Source organism: Pelophylax lessonae (assembly GCF_965119305.1).
Source record: "Pelophylax lessonae genome assembly, chromosome: 3".
NCBI lineage: Eukaryota > Metazoa > Chordata > Amphibia > Anura > Ranidae > Pelophylax > Pelophylax lessonae.
The window spans coordinates 19,666,508-19,686,395 of NC_138770.1; the positions used below are offsets into that span (position 1 = coordinate 19,666,508).

Here is a 19,888-nt window from a genome sequence, read left to right on the forward strand (position 1 = left end):
CATACCTACCTTCCTTAGTTTGTACAGTAAGCGTTTGTGGGGAACGGTGTCAAAAGCCTTTGCAAAGTCCAGATACACCACATCCACAGGCTTTCCCTTATCTAGGTGGCAGCTCACTTCATCATAGAAGGTTAATAGATTAGTTTGGCAAGAACGATTTTTCATAAATCCGTGCTGATTACTACTTATTGTACTGTTTTCATTACTAAAGTCTTGTATGTGGTCCCTTAACATCCCCTCCAAAATCTTGCAGACTACAGATGTTAGGCTGACCGGCCTATAGTTCCCCGGGATATACCTTGGCCCCTTTTTAAATATCGGTACCACGTTGGCTTTTTTCCAATCAGCTGGCACCATACCCATCTGTAAACTATCCTTAAAGATCAAGAATAATGGTCTGGCAATCACCTGGCTGAGCTCTTTAGGAACCCTCGGGTGCAAGCCATCCGGTCCCGGTGATTTATTTATGTTAAGTTTCTCTAGTTTAGTTCTAAGTCTATCTTCTGTTAGCCATGGCGGCACTTCCTGAGGTGTGTTATTTAGTTCGGCCTTACAAGCTAGGTTCGTGTAGCCCCCCGATTCTTTTGTGAAGACTGAAGAGAAGAAATGATTTAACACTTCCGCCTTTTCTCTGCCCTCAGTGTGTATCAGACTTAACTCAGCAAAAGAGGAAATATTGTTGCAGAACACAAATACGCTTATGAAAGTATACTCAGATAACACCCCACTTCAATATGTGGTATTGGGGGGCCACTGGTTTATCACTCCAGTTGTTCAAAAGATTGGCCAGGGAGTTTGGCACTGTGTGTATCAGAGTTAACCCAGTAAAAGAGGCAATATTGTTACAGGACACAAATACACTTATGAAAGTATACTCAGATAACACCCTTCTTCAATCTGTGGTATTGGGGGCCACAGATTTATTACAACAGTTCTACAAATAATTGGCCAGTAACTGTTGTCACTGTGTGTAGCACAGATAACACAGCGAGAAGCCACATTTTTGCAGGACTAAAATACTCTCTTAGAAAAGTATACTGTTAAATAACACCCCACTTCAATATGTGGTATTGGGGGGCCACTGGTCTATCACACCAGTTGTTCAAAAAATTGGCCACGGAGTTTGGCACTGTTTGTAGTATTGCTGCAGCAAGGCTCAGTCACCACACCTGTCACAATGCTGCATAGTGCACAATACTACTACTAATCCACTGTAATATGCTTTCTACAAAGTATATTATACTGTGGATTACCCCCCCCCCCCCATATAGTGCACTGCACAGCAATACCAAAAAAATTGCAGCCCTTTAAATTACTTTTGTGGACATTAACAGAACGATTTGTGTGACTGCTGCCGATCTCTAACTGCCCCTAAAGCACAAACTGGATACCTGTCCCTAACCTGAAAAGATACTAGTAGAGCTATACCGAAATACCAGCATTGAAAAGGACTTTTATGGATCTTAACAGAGCTATTTGTGTCTGGCAATCTCTCCCTGATGCATACAGCAGACCTCTCTATATGCTGGCAAAAAGCAGAATGTGAAATGGCCGACAGCTCAGGTCTATTTATAGGGTAGGGGGACTGTCCATGTGCTAAAATGTTTTAATTGGATGTCCCATTCCACCTGACGGCTGTGTCACGGGTCAAAGTTCTTCTGAAAGAAAAAGAAAATGGCGGCGCGGACATCTTCGTGAACATCGGCAAAAGTCTGACTTTTTGCGTATTTGTGAACAAGCAAAATTCGCCGCGAATCCACCGCCGGGCGAACCGCAAGGCCATCTCTACTAATAAGTTGCAAATTGGTCCTCCAGGTGTTCCTTATATGTACATTTACCTTTCCCGGCCTCTTATTGCTACCTGTCCCAACTTTTTTGGAATGTGTAGCTCTCATGAAATCCAAAATGAGCCAATATTTGGCATGACATTTCAAAATGTCTCACTTTCAACATTTGATATGTTATCTATATTATATTGTGAATAAAATATAAGTTTATGAGATTTGTAAATGAGTCCATTCCTTTTTTACTCACAATTTGTACAGTGTCCCAACTTTTTTGGAATTGGGTTTGTGTGTGTGTATGTATGTATGTATGTATGTATGTATGTATGTATGTGTATATGTGTGTGTATGTGTGTGTATATATATATATATATATATATATATATATATATATATATATATATATATATATATATATATATATATATATATAATCACAATAATAAGCTTATAACCTACAGATGATATTCTCTCTCATTTTCTTTGTTTAGAGTGGAGATCCAATCGATATAGAATTTGAGGTTAAAGCAGAAGAAGAAGAGACGTATGTGAGGGATGATCAGCAGTCTATGGAGGAGGATGGAATAACGGGGACATTTATAGAGGAGGACACTCCTACAGAGATCAGCACAGGTGGGCCATTAACACTAAATACATTCTTCAACCCATACTGCTCACTGATTGGTCCAGAGTAGGGCGGGGACTGGGTGAAATCAGCCTGTAATACCCTGGTCACTTTCCTGAGCTGTGTTCCCCGTCCTGTATTCCTGTATTTCTCTCGGATAATCTTCCTTCTCTGTGCTGCAGACACAATTTATGTCTCTAGACTGGATTTATGGAGATTCTGGGGTTCAGCTGGCAGTAATTCTCCCGGAGTTACTTGCTCTGTTATTTGCTGGCTGTGCCGGGTGGAGGGATATGTCTGTATAGTCTCACACCCAAGTCACTGAGTGCAGTCTCGGGAGATGGGAGGCAGCGGTGTGGGACCTCTGCAACTGATTACTGAACACAAAAATTATGAGTTCTGACCCCTGTACTATATACTCTGTTGTTCATTACAGACTTCTGCTCTCTCCCCTGTACCCACTGCTATATATACACATAATATGGATTCTCTTTTGTTACACCCATTTTATATATGATGGTTTGATTGGAGGACAGACTTTTACATGTTGATAATAATGTGATAACATCCTCAAACTTTGGGACCTTAAACAGAAAGTGATAATGAGGGAGGAGTCAGTAACCCAATGATGGTGGTCTTCAGGATCAGTCCAGTCTTCATCTTGGTTGTTCTCCCCCCATTTTCACTCTCTGACCTCTGGTGGGGCTCAGCCCCGCTGTTATTCATGACTAAATAATGGACTAAATAAGGAAGTGCAGGACTTCTTGTGTTAGGAAGATGGCAGTGAGTGATAGAGGGGGAGGGAACACTCGTCCTATAATCCCCTCATCACTATCACTCTTATAAAAGACAGTTCTTGTTGTTTCCTCGCTCTCTGACTAAGATCCATGAATAAAGAAATTAACTGGTAGGAGATCAGAGGACCCATTTACTAGTTACCTTGAGGGGGGAATTGTAAGATCCTCAGAGACAAAGCTGCCTGATGTGGGCGGAGTCCTGGTTTAGGGGAACCAATCTGCTGATGTCTAGTAATAATCTTTGTATTTCTATTTTAGATAGACGGGAGATGAGGAAAACCTCAGAGGATTGTCTCACTTTGTCTCCAGACGGTAAAGTAGAAGATGAGGACATCACACAGTATAGTCCAGAAGAAAACCTGGCTACCTCAAATGTCCATCCGGGACCACACAGTGTAGATGGACCATCGTATTCCTCTTATCCTGAGGAACCTCAGACTGTGAGGGACGGTGCCGGACCATCGTATTCCTCTTATCCTGAAGAACCTCAGACTGTGAGGGACAGTGCCGGACCATCATATTCCTCTTATCCTGAGGAGCCTCAGACTGTGAGGGACGGTGCCGTCCTTAAAACAGATAAGAGGTTCTCCTGTACTGAGTGCGGGAAGTGTTTCCGTTTTAAATACAAGCTTAATGTGCATAAAAGATCTCACACCGGTGAGAATCCATATTCCTGTCCTGAGTGCGGGAAATGTTTTCCATTGAAGTCTGATTGTTGCAAACATCAGAAATTGCACACTGGAGAGAAGCCATATTCCTGTCCTGAGTGCAGGAAATGTTTTTCACGGAAGTCCGCTCTTTCCAGACATCAGAAATTGCACACTGGAGAGAAGCCATATTCCTGTCCTGAGTGCAGGAAATGTTTTTCACGGAAGTCCGCTCTTTCCAGACATCAGAAATTGCACACTGGTGAGAAGCTCTATTGTTGTCCTGAGTGCGGGAAATGTTTTTCAGAGAAGTCCAATCTTTCCACACATCAGAGATGGCACACGGGTGAAAAGCCATATTCTTGTTCTGAGTGTGGGAAATGTTTTTCAGAGAAGTCCACTCTTTCCAGGCATCAGAGATCGCACACTGGTGAGAAGCCGTATTCCTGTTCTGAGTGTGGGAAATGTTTTTCAGAGAAGTCCACTCTTTCCATGCATCAGAGATTTCACAGGGGGGAAAAGCCGTATTCCTGTTCTGAGTGTGGGAAATGTTTTTCAGTGAAGTCTGGTCTTTACGAACATCAGAGATTGCACACTGGTGAGAAGCCGTATTCCTGTCCTGAGTGCGGAAAATGTTTTGCACAGAAGTCCACTCTTTCCACACATCAGAGATCTCACACGGGGGAGAAGCCGTATTCCTGTCCTGAGTGCGGGAAATGTTTTTCAGAGAAGTCCACTCTTTCCAAGCATCAGAGATTGCACACAGGTGAGAAGTCTTATTCCTGTCCTGAGTGTGGGAAATGTTTTTCAGAGAAGTCCAATCTTTCCAAACATCAGAAATTGCACACTGGTGAGAAGCCGTATTCCTGTTCTGAGTGTGGGAAATGTTTTTCAATGAAGTCCGATCTTTACAGACATCAGAAATTTCACACTGGTGAGAAGCCGTATTCCTGTCCTGAGTGCAGGAAATGTTTTTCAATGAAGTCTGATCTTTACAGACATCAGAAATTGCACACTGGTGAGAAGCCGTATTCCTGTCCTGATTGCGGGAAATGTTATTCAGCGAAGTCCAGTCTTTCCATGCATCGGAGATCGCACACTGGGGAGAAGCCGTATTCCTGTCCTGAGTGCTTGAAATGTTTTTCACAGAAGTCCACTCTTTCCAAGCATCAGAGATCTCACACGGGAGAGAAGCCACTTTCCTGACGTGAGTGAGGGAATTTTTCCTCACTGAAGTCCTGTCTTCCTGTACATCAGGGGTCCCACACAACCCTAGAGGTGTATTAGTGCACTGAGTGCAGGAAATATCTTCTATATGAATGTTGGTGGACATGTGGGGAAGAAGCACACCCTGATATACACCTCAGATATACAGTGGTGATCGAAAGTTTGGGCACCCCAGGTAAAAATTTGTATTAATGTGCAATAAAGAAGCCAAGGAAAGATGGAAAAATCTCCAAAAGGCATCAAATTACAGATTAGACATTCTTATAATATGTCAATAAAAGTTAGATTTTATTTCCATCATTGACACTTTCAAAATTACAGAAAACAAAAAAATGGTGTCTGCAAAAGTTTGGGCACCCTGCAGAATGTGAAAGCGTAAATGATGGAAATAAAATCTAACTTTTGTTGACATATTATAAGAATGTCTAATCTGTAATTTGATGCCTTTTGGAGATTTTTCCATCTTTCCTTGGCTTCTTTATGCACATTAATACAACTTTTTACCAGGGGTGCCCAAACGTTCAATCACCACTGTACTCCATGGCTGATCTTCATCATGTAAGAAACACTTCATAAGGAGATCAGAGATCACCAAAGACATGGATGAAGTGTTGTCCCGTGTTGGCCGATAGCAGGAGAAAAATAAAAATTTCTTACCTTTCATTGGCTGAGTTCATTTTGTGTGGGAAGATTTCACAAACACTTACAGATCTGGTTGTTATAAATGTGTTGATGAAATGTGACCCGCATTCCCCCAGTCATGGTGAATTGGGATTTCCTATAATGGTCAGCTCCATCTAGTGGCCATAATGTGCTTTCCTGACATATGTCCATGGTAGAATACGCTTGGGTTGCCCTGCCCTCGTTCCTCCCCCATAAGACCCCTCCCTCATAAATGTTCAGGATAAGCCAAAGGCTGCGTTCCTTTCTTCTCCTCCTCACTTATAGGACCATTTTTGTATGACGTTTTCCTACCTATTGGAACTATTCTATAAAGAAGAGAGGGGGTATAGTAGAATAGCCTCCCACGTTTAGTGCGCTTGCAATATCTGTAAATATATTAAATATGTGTATATGATAACACCTCAAAATCGTGCAAACAACCAACTGGGTGCAATTATAACAAACCTATTACAACCAGCTATTAAAGATATAAATCCAAAAATATAATAAATAATAAAAATAGGAAATAAAAAATATTTAAATAGTGTCCACAGTTGATCAATCCATATGGAATGTACACCATGCATATGGAAATAAAAGGTAAGTCCAATGTTCCCAATGTTACTATTCCAAACCGAAACAAGGAGGCAATGGTGGTAAGAATGTTCATAAGGGGTCACCACAGTGCTCAGGGGGGTTTATCAGAAGGCTCACCAGATATGTTGGATCCCCTCTAACCTTACGGTAGGGGGATCATTCGGGCTTGTAAAGAGGTTAAATTTCTCTTTCCAGGACTTAAGGCGATGCAGCTGGTCCCCACGCTGCTCCTGGGTACAAAGTCCCCTTTAGTGCACTCCGTGGCCAGCAAGTGATGGATTAAAAAAATATAGGAAGCCAGAAAGAAACTGCTAGCAAGCAACATTAAAGGTGACTCTAGGGTTAATTCCTCACAGTATATCTTCCCATCCTCACCACACACCTCGTGCTCGTGGGGAAAATAATAATGTATGGCTCCTTACCAGAGATAACATATGTTGAGCTCAGAAACGTGTTGGTTTCTCGCCTATAAAGTAGTTCCCATCCAGCCTCCAGAAGAACAATTGGGAGGATCACTCTTCTCCTTAGTTTCACACCCGAAGCCACTAAAAAAAGGGGTTGGAAAAGAGGAGGCAAACTAATAGTGCATTATCTTCAAAACACATAAAAATATATTGAAAATGCACTTACATATAGTCGAAAAAAAAAGCATGGATTCAAGCCGGTACGGCCGCATGCAGTGTGGACCGTACAAAGGATAATGACGGCGCGGCTCTCCTCAAATCCTACGCGTTTCTCCCAAATGGGCTTCCGCTGGGACAGGAGCTGTCCTTAGCATGCGAGCTGCTAGGGAGTAACCAAAAGGAAAACATATGGAGAGGACTCTGCTCTCTGGGTGATCGATGTGCATTGCAGCATCTTATCAAAGTTTGGTGCAGTCGCCTACCTTTGTCTTCTTTTCTGTCCTGAGGAGAGAACTGTTTGTTGAAGCAAGGTTTGCTTTCTGCATAGCGGTACCCCCGCAGGGGCCGCTTGGATATTGGTTTGCCTGGGCCTCCCACTGATTACTCCACAGCCAGATACAGGGTATTTTCACACAGCCAGGTGCACACACTCTTCCACTCGTTGTCTCCAATGACCAGTCTAGGGGATGTGTTTTTATGTTTTATTTGGAGAACTTGGATAGAAGAAAAAACAGAGCTATCTTGAGAGTCCCAACATCCTATCTGTTCAGAGAAATGGGAACCTACAGATGTTCACAAGGAACCACTGTCATATGTGTGGACTTTAAGGGCACAGCATGAGACAGATAACAACTACATGGATTTATCCTAAAATGACATTTATTGATTTATCTAAAACCAGATCTCAATAAAATGAGGAAACTGGCCCCAAACTGAGCTCAGCTCGTACACAGGAGATCAATGTCTCCTACTAATTTCACTCATGTACATCATACATATATAAGGATAAGTTGGTATATATCATAAGGTTTGTGTAGGTATAGATATTTCCTCTCTTCACTTAGATGTAACATTTAGTGACGACCATGTACTTTTTTTACTGAATATATCTTATTACTATTATAACAATCTCCTTTACTATATGGATTTCTTTGTCTCAGCTTTTTTTGTATAGATGTCTGCATCATATTTGTTACTGATGTCAACATTTGTATCAATTACTGTATATATAATAAATGACTACGTTCAGATTCTATTTCTGTATATCTTAGTTGGTGACCTGCCTCATTTAAAGTCCCACAACCTCTGTTTTCTGTTTGAGATCAAGGTAAGGGAATGGCGCTGCCCTCTATAGGTAGTGTAAAAGTTTAGACAGGAAAGTGTGTAGATATATGCAAAATGAGGAGAATAAATAATTAAATGTTAAAAGGGTAGGTATGCACAAAGAGGAGTGTGTGAATGTATGCACAACAGGTGGATAAATAAATAATTAAATGAATGAAAATGAGCATATAAAACGCAATTATAGTGGATAATATCTCACATAAAAAGTGTCAACAAATGAAATAAAGTGGCTTGTGCATACAAATATAAATATATAAAAAAATATATACATATAGAGACTGAGTCAGTTAAGGGGCAAACTATAAACAAATGGCAGAATTTAAATAAATAAAGTGACCAGTGGTTATTAGGTGGGTGATGAAAAGGTGACTTGGTGGCAGCACATGTAAAGTGCTGTATACAATAAGTGTATAAAACAAAATAACTAAGTGACAAGACAAGCTGGTGGTCCAGCAATAAGGTGAAATTAAAGTGACATATTTAGTCCATATATGTGACAAAGAATCTTCATATAATAGATGCTGGATACAACCCTGTGGTGGGTGAGGTGCTCGGTGACCCCTAGGGAAGGTAGCCCACTCACAAGAAATACCCACCCCACACAGGGGTATAGAGCGGGTATATAAATATGGCAGGTATTCCTTTTTTGGATCCTGTTCCTCTCCGGGGGCTTGAGGTGGGGGTATAACTGAAGTGCCCAGTAGGGCTCTGTTATGGTTCCTACAGGTAGGCCCAGACGTCAGCGGGGTCCGCTCTCATATACGTGTATACGCCGAAATCAGCCAGGTATTGTGGGACAGGTATGGGTAGATGGAAGAAAGAGGCCAATAGTGTGATACTGCTATAACTATTTTATTGCATAAAACAAATAGTAGGGTACTCACAATAATCCTTTGTAAAACAAGCGTAGTGTAAGCCTTTGGAACGCAATGCGTTCCATGCGAATGGCGGAACCGGAAGTGCTGCGACGGCACTGTACGCGTTTCGTAATCCAACATCTTCAGGAGCGTTCAATGTTTCCTACTAATTTCACTCATGTACATCATACATATATAAGAATAAGTTGGTATATATCATAAGGTTCGTGTAGGTATAGATATTTCCTCTCTTCACTTAGATGTAACATTTAGTGACGGCCATGTACTTCTTGTGTGTCTTGCTTACAGTCAAGCATGGTGGTGGGAGTGTCATGGTCTGGGGCTGCATGAGTGCTGCCGACACTGTGGAGCTACAGTTCATTGAGGGAACCATGAATGCCAACATGTACTGTGACATACTGAAGCAGAGCATGATCCCCTCCCTCCCCTCCCTGCTGCAAAATAATGGTGGCCACACACAATATTGACACCCTGGGCCTAATTTGAACATTTTAACTTAGGGGTGCACTAACTTTTGTTCCCAGCGGTTTAGACATTAATGGCTGTGTGTTGAGTTATTTTGAGGGGACAGCAAATTTACACTGTTATACAAGCTGTACACTCACTACTTTATATTGTAGCAAAGTGTCATTTCTTCAGTGTTGTCACATGAAAAGATAGAATAAAATATTTACAAAAATGTGAGGGGTGTACTTACTTTTGTGAGATACTGTATATAAATATATATCTATATACTGTATATGCACACATATACAGTATACACATATATAATGTTTTGCCTTTTAGCTCTATTTTGAACTGAATGAGTTGCTCTACAAGGCGAACCTTTACGTACACATCGCTTTTGCAGCACTTTTCAGGTGCTTTTGAGGCGCTTCCCATTCATTTCAATAGAGAGGGGCGTTTTTGAGGTGCTTTTTTTAGCACTCCAAATATGCTCCAAAGATGCTGCTTGCAGGATTTTTTTTCACTGCCCCATCAGCACCCTCAGGGTGAAAGCATTCATTGATTTTAATGGGAATGAGAAAGAAAGAGAAAAGGAAGTAAGTCTGTCTGAGGATTTACCGCCAGCCGTTCCTGGAGTCAGCACCTTGTGTGTGGAACCTGCAGATAGGCGAGCCAAGGAGACCATATTATGTAGAAGAGGGGTTATTTTTCTCGGAAGACACAAACCATTCTTTCATTTAGCATTATCCATGTGATCTTACACTTCGTTAGAGCGATGTTTATATCTGGGCTTTTCCAGGTGGTCCCAATAGCAGTTTTGGCCGCCAAGAACATGAAATATAATAAGGAAGAGAGGAAAGATCGCTGGTGCCGCACATCCATGGAGTCCTATGGTGGTATGAGAGAGACAACCTTAGCCTGGGCCCCCACCAGGCCACGCCCCCAACACATTTTACTCCTCACCCGGTGCTTAGTCTTGGGGAAGAACATGAAGTATATTAATGTCCATGTGTGTTCCGGGACATTTTCCACTGGTTTATTCAGTAGGGTAAAATATGAAATAGTTATGTAGCCAGGTTGGTAGGCGACTAATAAGGATGGAGGGAGGGAAGGGAAAGGAATGAGACGAGGAGGGGTTAAGTCTACCAAACACTGGATAATGGGGATTAATACCAAAGACCTAAAATGGATAAAAAAGGATAATACATGTTTATTGATTATAACAAACAACAATATAGTTACATAGTTAGTGAGGTTGAAAAAAGACATAAGTCCATCCAGTTCAACCTATGATGTGTGTGTGTGTGTTTGCTTTTAACCGTACATTGTATACCCCTGTATGTTGTGGTCTTTAAGGTGTCCATCCAATAGTTTTTTGAAACTATCAATGCTCCCCGCTGATACATATAAATAATACAATATCTGTTTAAAGTACATCTTGTGGACCTACGCGTTTCGCTCAACAGAGCTTCCTCGGGATCCAAGAGTATGTTCTTATCAGATAAATCCATATAAAAATCACAATATCTGAAACAAACAATAATAACAAATCAATATACATAGTATATAAAAAGAAAAGAAAAAAAAGAAAAATTATAAATAAATAACAAAAATAAATAAATATATAAATTATTAGGAAAAGAAAAAAGGGTGTGTGAGTAATCAGACTAAATTGGGCCATCGGGGGGGGGGGGGGGGGGATTCCAAAAAATTGGAAGGCGGAGAGGAGGATCACAAAGTAAAAGCCATTGAAACATGTCCTTCCTCTTTTAGTAAAAAATCAAAAACACTGCTCCTTAATCAGTGATGTATGATGATGCTTAGAAACCTGTATAGAATACAGCTGACATATAAGGAACAAAAGACCGAAAAAGCAGTGAATGGTATGTGCAATATGAATACTGACGACCCCAGAAAGGGGTATTAGAATTATATAAAGTGACACACAGAGTGAAGTGTAAACGTGACTCTATCAATACAAAAAAATAAAATAGATGAGTGTGAGGGCCAACACAACCAAAGCGAGTGTGAATAAATAAGGAAAGGTGCAATGGGGTAAGTGAACAATGATATGACATTAATGAAGATGTGTACAAGACGAGTGAGAGATATGAAGGAGATGGACACTAAAATATCCATAATATCACAGAGAAAAAATATATATAAATACATTTTTTTTAAGTACCGGAAGAGAGAGAAACAAAGGGGAATCAAAAAATGCCTAATTGTTTGTTATTAGTGTTTATTTTAGATATTGTGATTTTATATGGATTTATCTGATAAGAATATTCTCTTGGATCCTGAGGAAGCTCTGTTGAGCGAAACGCGTAGATCCACAAGATGTACTTTAAACAGATATTGTATTATTTATACGATTTGATATATATTGTTGTTTGTTATAATCAATAAACATGTATTATCCTTTTTTGATCTATGGTATTAATAGACAGTCACATTCAAATCCCCACATTGTGTTTGGTAGACTTACCCCCTCCTTGTCTCATTCCTTTCCCTTCCCTCCCTCCATCCTTATTAGTCGCCTACCAACCTGGTTACATAACTATTTCATAATTTATCCCAGGGGACGGCGCCATTTATTTACAGATAGACCCTTCCTCTCCACACAATCTACACATCAGTAGGGTAATACTTCCATCTTTGGTAATATTGAATGTCGTACCTGAAAATATAAAAACGTACCCTCATCCTAAAGGGACGCACTTTAGGACAAGTCCACCATATGTGTAGAAACGTATCCATCTGGCCACATCCCCTGAAGCAGGAGGCCGACGATCCCGGGTGATGACACCAATTTCTATTATACTTAGCGCCATCAAATGGCCAAATGCACATTTTTAGTTTTAAATGAATGGTTGGTTTAACCACTTAAGCTCCGGAAGGTTTTACCCCCTTCATGACCAGAGCTTTTTTTTTGCTATTCAGCAGTGCGCTACTTTAACTGGTAATTGCACGGTCATGCAACACTGTACACAAATTACATTTATATCATTTTTTTTACACAAATAAAGCTTTTTTTGTGGCCTTCGATCACAACTAGGTTTATTTTTTTATTATATAAACAAAAAATCAAACATTTAAAAAAAAAAAATATTTCTATTGTAAAATATATCCAATAAAAAAAAAATATTATTAAAAAAAATTCAAATGTCTGCATAAGTTTAGGTCCAACTGTATTCTGCTACATGACTTTGGTAAAAAACAAAAAAACTCCCATGAAGTGTATATTAATTGGTTTGAGTGAAAGTTATAGTCTACAAACTATGGTGGAATTTACACAGCTTTGAGGTTATACTGGTAATGGTGGTGATCAGCAACTTAGAGTGGGACTGTAATAGTGTGGCGGGCAATTTGACGCTAGCTGACATTCACTGGGAGGAGCATTAACTGACACCGACATCACTAGTGACACCAATACATAAATAATAATACTATACTGTCACTGTACTAATGACACTGGTTGTTAAGGGATTAATATCTATGGGCAATCAAAGTGTTAACCGTGTGCCTAACAATGTGTAGTGTGTGTAATATGCGCTGCTTTCACTAACCTCCCTTGTTTTTTTTCCCCTTATTTACAGAAAGTTCATTGGACGAATGTGACAAACATTTATTCAGCTGTTAAAAATTCTGGTTGTATTTTATTTAACACAGTGATTTCCTATGATCACCAGCGCCATCTAGTGGCCATATTACAGTATTTTTCCTGAAATACCTCCATCAGTAACAATAGTGCAATAAAGAATTATGGCCAATAGATGGAGCCAATGATCATATGAAATAAAATATTGCTAAAACTTGTCACAGCTGGGCGAATGTTGGTCACACTCATTCAACTATTTTTGTATTTTTAAGTAGACCTCTAAATGTTTCTGAAAGCTCACACTACAAAATGTACTCAGCCAATGAAAGGTAATGACTCTGTCACAGACCTGACCAGGACAGAGGCTTTTGGAGAGGACTGGGAGCGAGCCTCTTACCCACTGACTATGGGCCCTGGCATTTAAGGGAACACTACTCTTTGGAAGGTGTATGCCTGGGGGATCCGTGGAGTGGTCTTGTTTCTGATTCAAGTTTATGTCTCCCCAAAACACACAGACTCCGGGAACTGGAGGTTCCATGTCCATATTTGGGGCCTCTATGCCTCAAACCCGCAATGACTGTAGATGTTATTTAATCAGCTCAAACCACTGGGGCCTCCCACGTGTTTATGGTAAGTAGATCTCTCTCATTGTTCTATTGTCTCTGTCTGTCTGCTAGTATTGTCCCCTCCACCTAGCCTGGTTTAAGTGACCAGTTAATTAGCTCATGTTAAGTATATCACTGTAAGTTATCAGTTGCTAGAGGGGGAGTAGCGTAGTCCATGTTGGCTGTTCTTAGTTATGTTAATTATATTCTTGTTTGTATTGTTAGGGTAATATGATCAGGAGGGGATGTCCTCCTGTACGGTATGAAGTATGTGTCTGAGTTTCAATAAACAGTCATTCCTTTGGATTTTACCTCACATCTTGTCTGTGTACGATGTTTGGGGTAAAAGGGGCTGGAATTAGCTCTCAGTCTGCTCGGAAGAGTTTGGCCAAAGGAAGCACCTAGTCGGGGCGCCAAGCGGTTCCATCACAGACTCCATTTTTATTTTTCTCATGCTATCAATGGCCAACACAGTACAACACTTCATCCATGTCTTTGGTGATCTCTGATCTCCATATGAAGTGTTTCTTAGATGATGAAGATCAGCCATGGAGTATATCTGAGGTGTATATCAGGGTGTGCTTCTTCCCCACATGTCCACCAACATTCATATAGAAGACATTTCCTGCACTCAAGGCACTAATATACCTCGAGGGTTGTGTGGGATCCCTGATGTACAGGAAGACAGGACTTCAGTGAGGAACATTTCCCTCACTCAGGACAGGAAAGTGGTTTCTTCCCTTTGTGAGATCTCTGATGTCTGTAAAGATGAGACTTCTGTGAAAAACATTTCCCACACTCAGGACAGGAATATGGCTTCTCCCCCGTGTGAGAGCTCTGATGTTGGTAAAGATTGGACTTATCTGAAAAACATTTCCCACACTCAGGACAGGAATATGGCTTCTCCCCCGTGTGAGATCTCTGATGTCTGTGAAGATGGGACCTCACTGAAAAACATTTCCCGCACTCAGAACAGGAATATGGCTTCTCCCCCGTGTGAGAGTTCTGATGTCTGGAAAGATCAGACTTCTGTGAAAAACATTTACCACATTCAGGACAGGAAAATGGCTTCTCCCCCGTGTGAGATCTCTCATGTGTGATAAGATGGGGCTTCTGTGAAAAACATTTCCCACACTCAGGACAGGAATACGGCTTCTCCCCTGTGTGAGACCTCTGATGTGTAACAAGGTTTTCTTTTCGTACAAAACATTTCCCACACTCTGAACAGGAAAATGGCTTTTCCCCCGTGTGAGATCTCTGATGCATGATATAATAGGACTTTCTTAAAAAACATTTCCCGCACTCATAACAGGAATATGGCTTCTCCCCTGTGTGTAATCTCACAGTCTGAGGTTCCTCAAGATAAGAGGAATACGATGGTTCGGCACTGTCCTTCACAGTCTGAGGTTCCTCAGGATAAGAGGAATACGATGGTCCGGCACCGTCTCTCACAGTCTGAGGTTCCTCAGGATAAGAGGAATACGATGGTCTGGCACTGTCCCTCACAGTCTGAGGTTCCTCAGGATAAGAGGAATACGATGGTCCATCTACACTGTGTGGTGCCGGATGGACATTTGAGGTAGCCGGGTTTTCTCCTGGACTATACTGAGTGATGTCCTCATCTTCTACTTTACGGTCTGGAGACAAAGTGAGACAATCCTCTGAGGTTTTCCTCATCTCCCGTCCATGTACTAAAATAGAAATACAAAGATTATTACTAGACATGAGCAGATTGGTTCCCCTAAACCAGGACTCCGCCCACATCAGACAGCTTTGTCTCTGAGGATCTTACAATTCCCCCCTCAAGGTAACTAGTAAATGGGTCCTCTGATCTCCTACCAGTTCATTTCTTTATTTATGGACCCTAGTCAGAGAGTGAGGAAACAACAAGAACTGTATTTTATAGCAGTGACAGTGATGAGGGGATTATAGGATGAGTGTCCCCTCCCCCTCTATCACTCATTGCCATCTTCCCAACACAAGAAGTCCTGCACTTCCTTATTTAGTCCATGATTTAGTCATATCCCTCCACCCGGCACAGCAAGCAGACATCAGAGCAAGTAAATCTGGGGAAATTGCTGTCAGAGATCTTGCTAGACCTGGGCACTCTGGACCAATCAGTGAGCAGTATGGGTGGAGGAATGTATTTAGTGTTAATGACCCACCTGTGCTGATCTCTGTAGGAGTGTCCTCCTTTATAAATGTCCGCGTTATTCCATCCTCCTCCATAGACTGCTGATCATCCCTCACATACCTCTCTTCTTCTTCTGCTTTAACCTCAACTTTTATATCTATCAGATCTTCACCCTAAAGAAAATGAGAGAAAAATCATCTGTAAAATATAAGCTCACATAAAAAAATCCACACATCATCTCCACAAGTCCATGTTCTAGATACTCCATCGCACCAACCTTGTAACAGTGGGGGATGGTGTGATCTTCCTGTGTGGAATCCTGGGAATACAGAGGACGGGGACATCTCTCTGGTGGGTTCCTGGTATTAGGTGGCTCCATCATATCCTTGTGTCCTTCTGAAAACTCCTCCATCACTCCATACTCCTCATCCTCCTCTTTATACTCTTCTTTAACATCAATATTATCATCCCCAAGGTTTCCACTCTGAATATATAATAAAACATTCATTGTAACAAACATGCTGTGTATAAATTATAACTGCTAATAATTGTCACTCATCTACCTGAGTACACTGCCGGGGTATAAGATTAATACTTCTAAGATCGAGGATCTTTCTATCAACATTCCTCCCACAACTCTGGGCACCTTACAATCCGCTTACTCGTATCACTAGTGTACCTGTTCCCTCAAATACCTCGTTATTCATGTGACACCTTCTCCTCATTATACTAAGCTAACCTTCCTTCTTTATTTCATGACATACATTTATCCCTGAAACAATGGGATGCTTACTGTATAATATCTCCTGGCTAGGCACGGTAAATGTCCTCAAAATGTGGTTCCTCCCCAAACTGCTGTACCTATTTGAGACTCTCCCGGTCCAAGTCCCTCTTTCTCTGCTGAAATTGCTGCAAAGTACCTTTGTTACATTTATATGGCACCATAAGTCCCATCGCATAGCACAATCCACTTTGCTTGGCTGAGATCTAGGGGCGGTCTGGGAGCACCTGACCTGTTAACCACTTCCCATCCAGGCCAATTCTGGCATTTCTCTCCTACATGTAAAAATCATCATTTATTTGCTAAAAAATTACTTAGAGCCCCCAGACATTAAAAAAAATATATATATTTTATTCAGCAAAGACCCTAAATAATAAAATGGCGGTCACAGCAATATTTCAAACACAATTGTTTGGGAAAAATACACTTTAATGAATTTTAGATTTCAATAGGTTTTTATTTGGTTTTAAGTGCAAGTCAAAGATACAATAGAAAATAACAGATAATTAGTTGTCAAAACGTATAACATTACAGTATGGGTAAGGGATTCGGGGACGCAGCCCCTCCGGGAACACACGATAAGAACATAACCCACTATGCCCCGTAACGAGGCGGCCCGAGGCAGACCCAGGCCCGCCCCCCCCCCTCCCAGCGCCCCAAAAAGGGAACACTCTGCGCCGAGTCAGGGGGGGGGGGGCGAACACCTGGGCCCCAACCCACCGCCCCACCACCGGAAACAACGGGGCCACAGGAAGCGGTGTGCGGGAAAAAAAAACCTGAAGACGTCCCCAGGGGGTTAACTCCGTCAAGTGCCCGAACCCCAGGGGTAAAGAGGGGTCGCAAAAGAAGCGACAAAGGAAAGAGAAGGAAACAGATAGAGGTGGAAAAGGAAATGACGGGAAAAGATAGGGGGAGGGATTGATTGGCGTCCAGGTCAGGTACGGGGGACCACAGCTGTCACGACTTTCCCCCTAATTGTGAGCCCTCAAGGGAGTAGCTGCAGATCACCTAGATCCCGCCAGATATCTCATCCAGGGGTCCCAGGTCTTTTCAAAGAGGGTAAGCTTATCCTGGGGGATGGCCACCATGCGCTCATTCACCATAATCCAAGTCAGCTTAGCCTTAAGCAACTCAAACAATATCACCGGGGACCGCCAGGAACGAGCTATGGCGATCTTGGCCGCCGTAAATATAAAGGTGACCAACCTCTTTGTATATTTAGGGGCTTGATCGATCGGTTTGCCTAACAACGCCTGTATAGGGGATTTGACCAAGTTGACACTCGTGAGCGAGTAGATAAAGTTGTATACTCATATCCAGAACCGGCGGACCTTAGGGCAGGTCCACCAAATATGGAGGACCGTGCCCGCCTGACCACAGCCCCTAAAACATAATGAAGATGCTCCCCGGACTGCTGCTGCCAGCCGAACCGGGACCATATACCACCTGAGAAAGACTTTATAATTTGCCTCTATTAGGGAAGTGTTTATCAGGGACTTGCAGTTCATGAGTGCCAACTTGTTCCATTCCGCCCTATCTAGTTCTTCTCCCAGGTCCGTTTCCCACCGGGTCATATAAGGCAATTTGGTGTCGTCATCGAGTAATATGGTATATATCGTGGAAATATAACCCTTCTGCTTGTCTATATTGTTACAAAGATACTCCATGGGGGTAGAGGTAGTCAAATCGCAGAGGCTCTTTAGAGAAGAAGCATAGTGAAGGATCTGGGTATAGCGAAAAATCTCGCTCTCCGGCAGAGAATACTTGCCCTGTAGTACAGTTCTAGAGAGGACACCTCTGTTGTCAATTAGATCAGCTAGACGGAGAAGAGCTTTATTGGTCCACCATGCAAATGCTAGGGGACAGAGGCCCGGAGGAAACCAGAGGATTGCCCAATAGGGGCGCCATAGGAGCATGGGGGGACCTGAAGCCATGACGTTTCGTCAATCTGTTCCATATACCCAGTGATAGGGACAAAGTAGGGCACAAAATTGCCGGGCGGTCCTTGGGCTGTAACCACATCAGATGTTCAATTGGCATATTAGGGACATGGTAGGCCTCAAGCTGCATCCAGATAGGACGGGGTTCCCTAGAGTGGAATCTGACCAGGTGAGTGAGTTGGGCAGCATAGTAGTAAGTAAGGAGGTCAGGGACCCCCAAACCCCCCCTCAAATTGGGTGTAAATAGGGTGCGTCTATTCACTCTGGGCCTCTTGTCCCCCCAGATATATTTCACAAGTTTATTCTGAAAGGCTTTAAGGTCCACCATATTAACAGCTACCGCCAAAGTACAGAACAAGTACAGCAAACGTGGTAAAATATTCATCTTTACGGAGTGCAAGCTGCCGAACCACGAAGGGGGTTTAGTTGCCCATCTCGAGAGGTCCGCCATCAAAGTTTTGTATAGGGGGGGGTAATTACATGCTTGAGTCATCAAGAGTAATGCCCCATACACACATGCAGATTATCTGCAGACTTTTGTCTGCAGACTTACCAAAACCATATAATATGAGGTCAAACCTAAACACTTTCAATTTGTATGCAATCCGGCAGGCCCTTGCACTACATAGAAAAGGTAAGTCTGCAGACAAAAGTCTGCAGATAATCTGCACGTGTGTATGGGGCATAAGATTCAACGCCCGAGATTTGGTATGGTTAACCTTCAGTCCAGAGATCGCCGTAAAGGACCCTAGTACCTTAAGCAGATACTTTAATGAATTTTAATGGAAAAAAAAAACAAAATAGATACCTGTAACACAATTTTTCGTAAAATATATAAAATGATGTTATGCTGAGTAGTTAGATATCAAACACATGTGTCATGCTTTAGAATTGCACCCATTCGTGAAATGACGCAAAACTACAGTACTTAAAAATCTCCATAGGCGACGCTTTCCAAATGTTTACAGGTTGCCTGTTTAGAGTTACAGAGGGGGTCTAGTGATAGAATTACTGTTCTCACTCTAATGTTCGCAGCGATGTCTCACATGTGTGGTCCGAACATCGTACATATATATGCGGGCGCAGCCTACGTATGCGTTTGCTTTTGCGTGCGAGCACGAGAGGACAGGAGTGCTTTAAAAACTTTTTTTGAATAATTATTATTATATTTTTTTATTTTTACACCAACTCTAACTTTTCCTGGATCACTTTTATTCCTATTACTAGAAATGTACACATTCCTTGTAATAGGAATAAGGCGTGATAGGTCTTCTTTATGGAGGGCCACGTAGACCCCAGATATCTCCTCTACCCGAAAAAGCATGAGATAAAAAAAACATTGATCTCTGCTTTTCAGGATAAAAAACTGTCAGTGTTTACATCTGCCAGCACTGAAAGTGACGTCATGATGTTG

General features: G+C 41.8%; 3 protein-coding genes across 3 annotated transcripts in view; 2 read left to right on the forward strand and 1 right to left on the reverse strand.

Annotated features, from left to right (window-relative positions):
* The window catches only part of LOC309550239 (uncharacterized protein), a gene marked incomplete at both ends in the record, with an annotated part of 1,760,330 nt that overhangs the window by 1,641,632 nt on the left and 98,810 nt on the right, over positions 1 to 19,888 (forward strand). The window contains 1 exon segment of the mRNA XM_082250650.1: positions 4,161 to 4,980. Within this exon segment, the coding sequence (XP_082106776.1) occupies positions 4,161 to 4,980 (820 nt within the window).
* LOC309548816 (uncharacterized protein) overlaps positions 1 to 19,888 on the forward strand; it is a 530,695-nt gene that overhangs the window by 257,729 nt on the left and 253,078 nt on the right. The window lies entirely within an intron of this gene.
* Positions 13,813 to 19,888, reverse strand: part of LOC309548815 (uncharacterized protein) — a gene marked incomplete at its 5' end in the record, with an annotated part of 33,648 nt that continues 27,572 nt past the window's right edge. Inside the window, one exon of the mRNA XM_082248753.1 lies at positions 13,813 to 14,876. Coding sequence (XP_082104879.1) covers positions 14,331 to 14,876 — 546 coding nt within the window. The 3' untranslated portion in view covers positions 13,813 to 14,330. The remainder of the gene's footprint in view (positions 14,877 to 19,888) is intronic.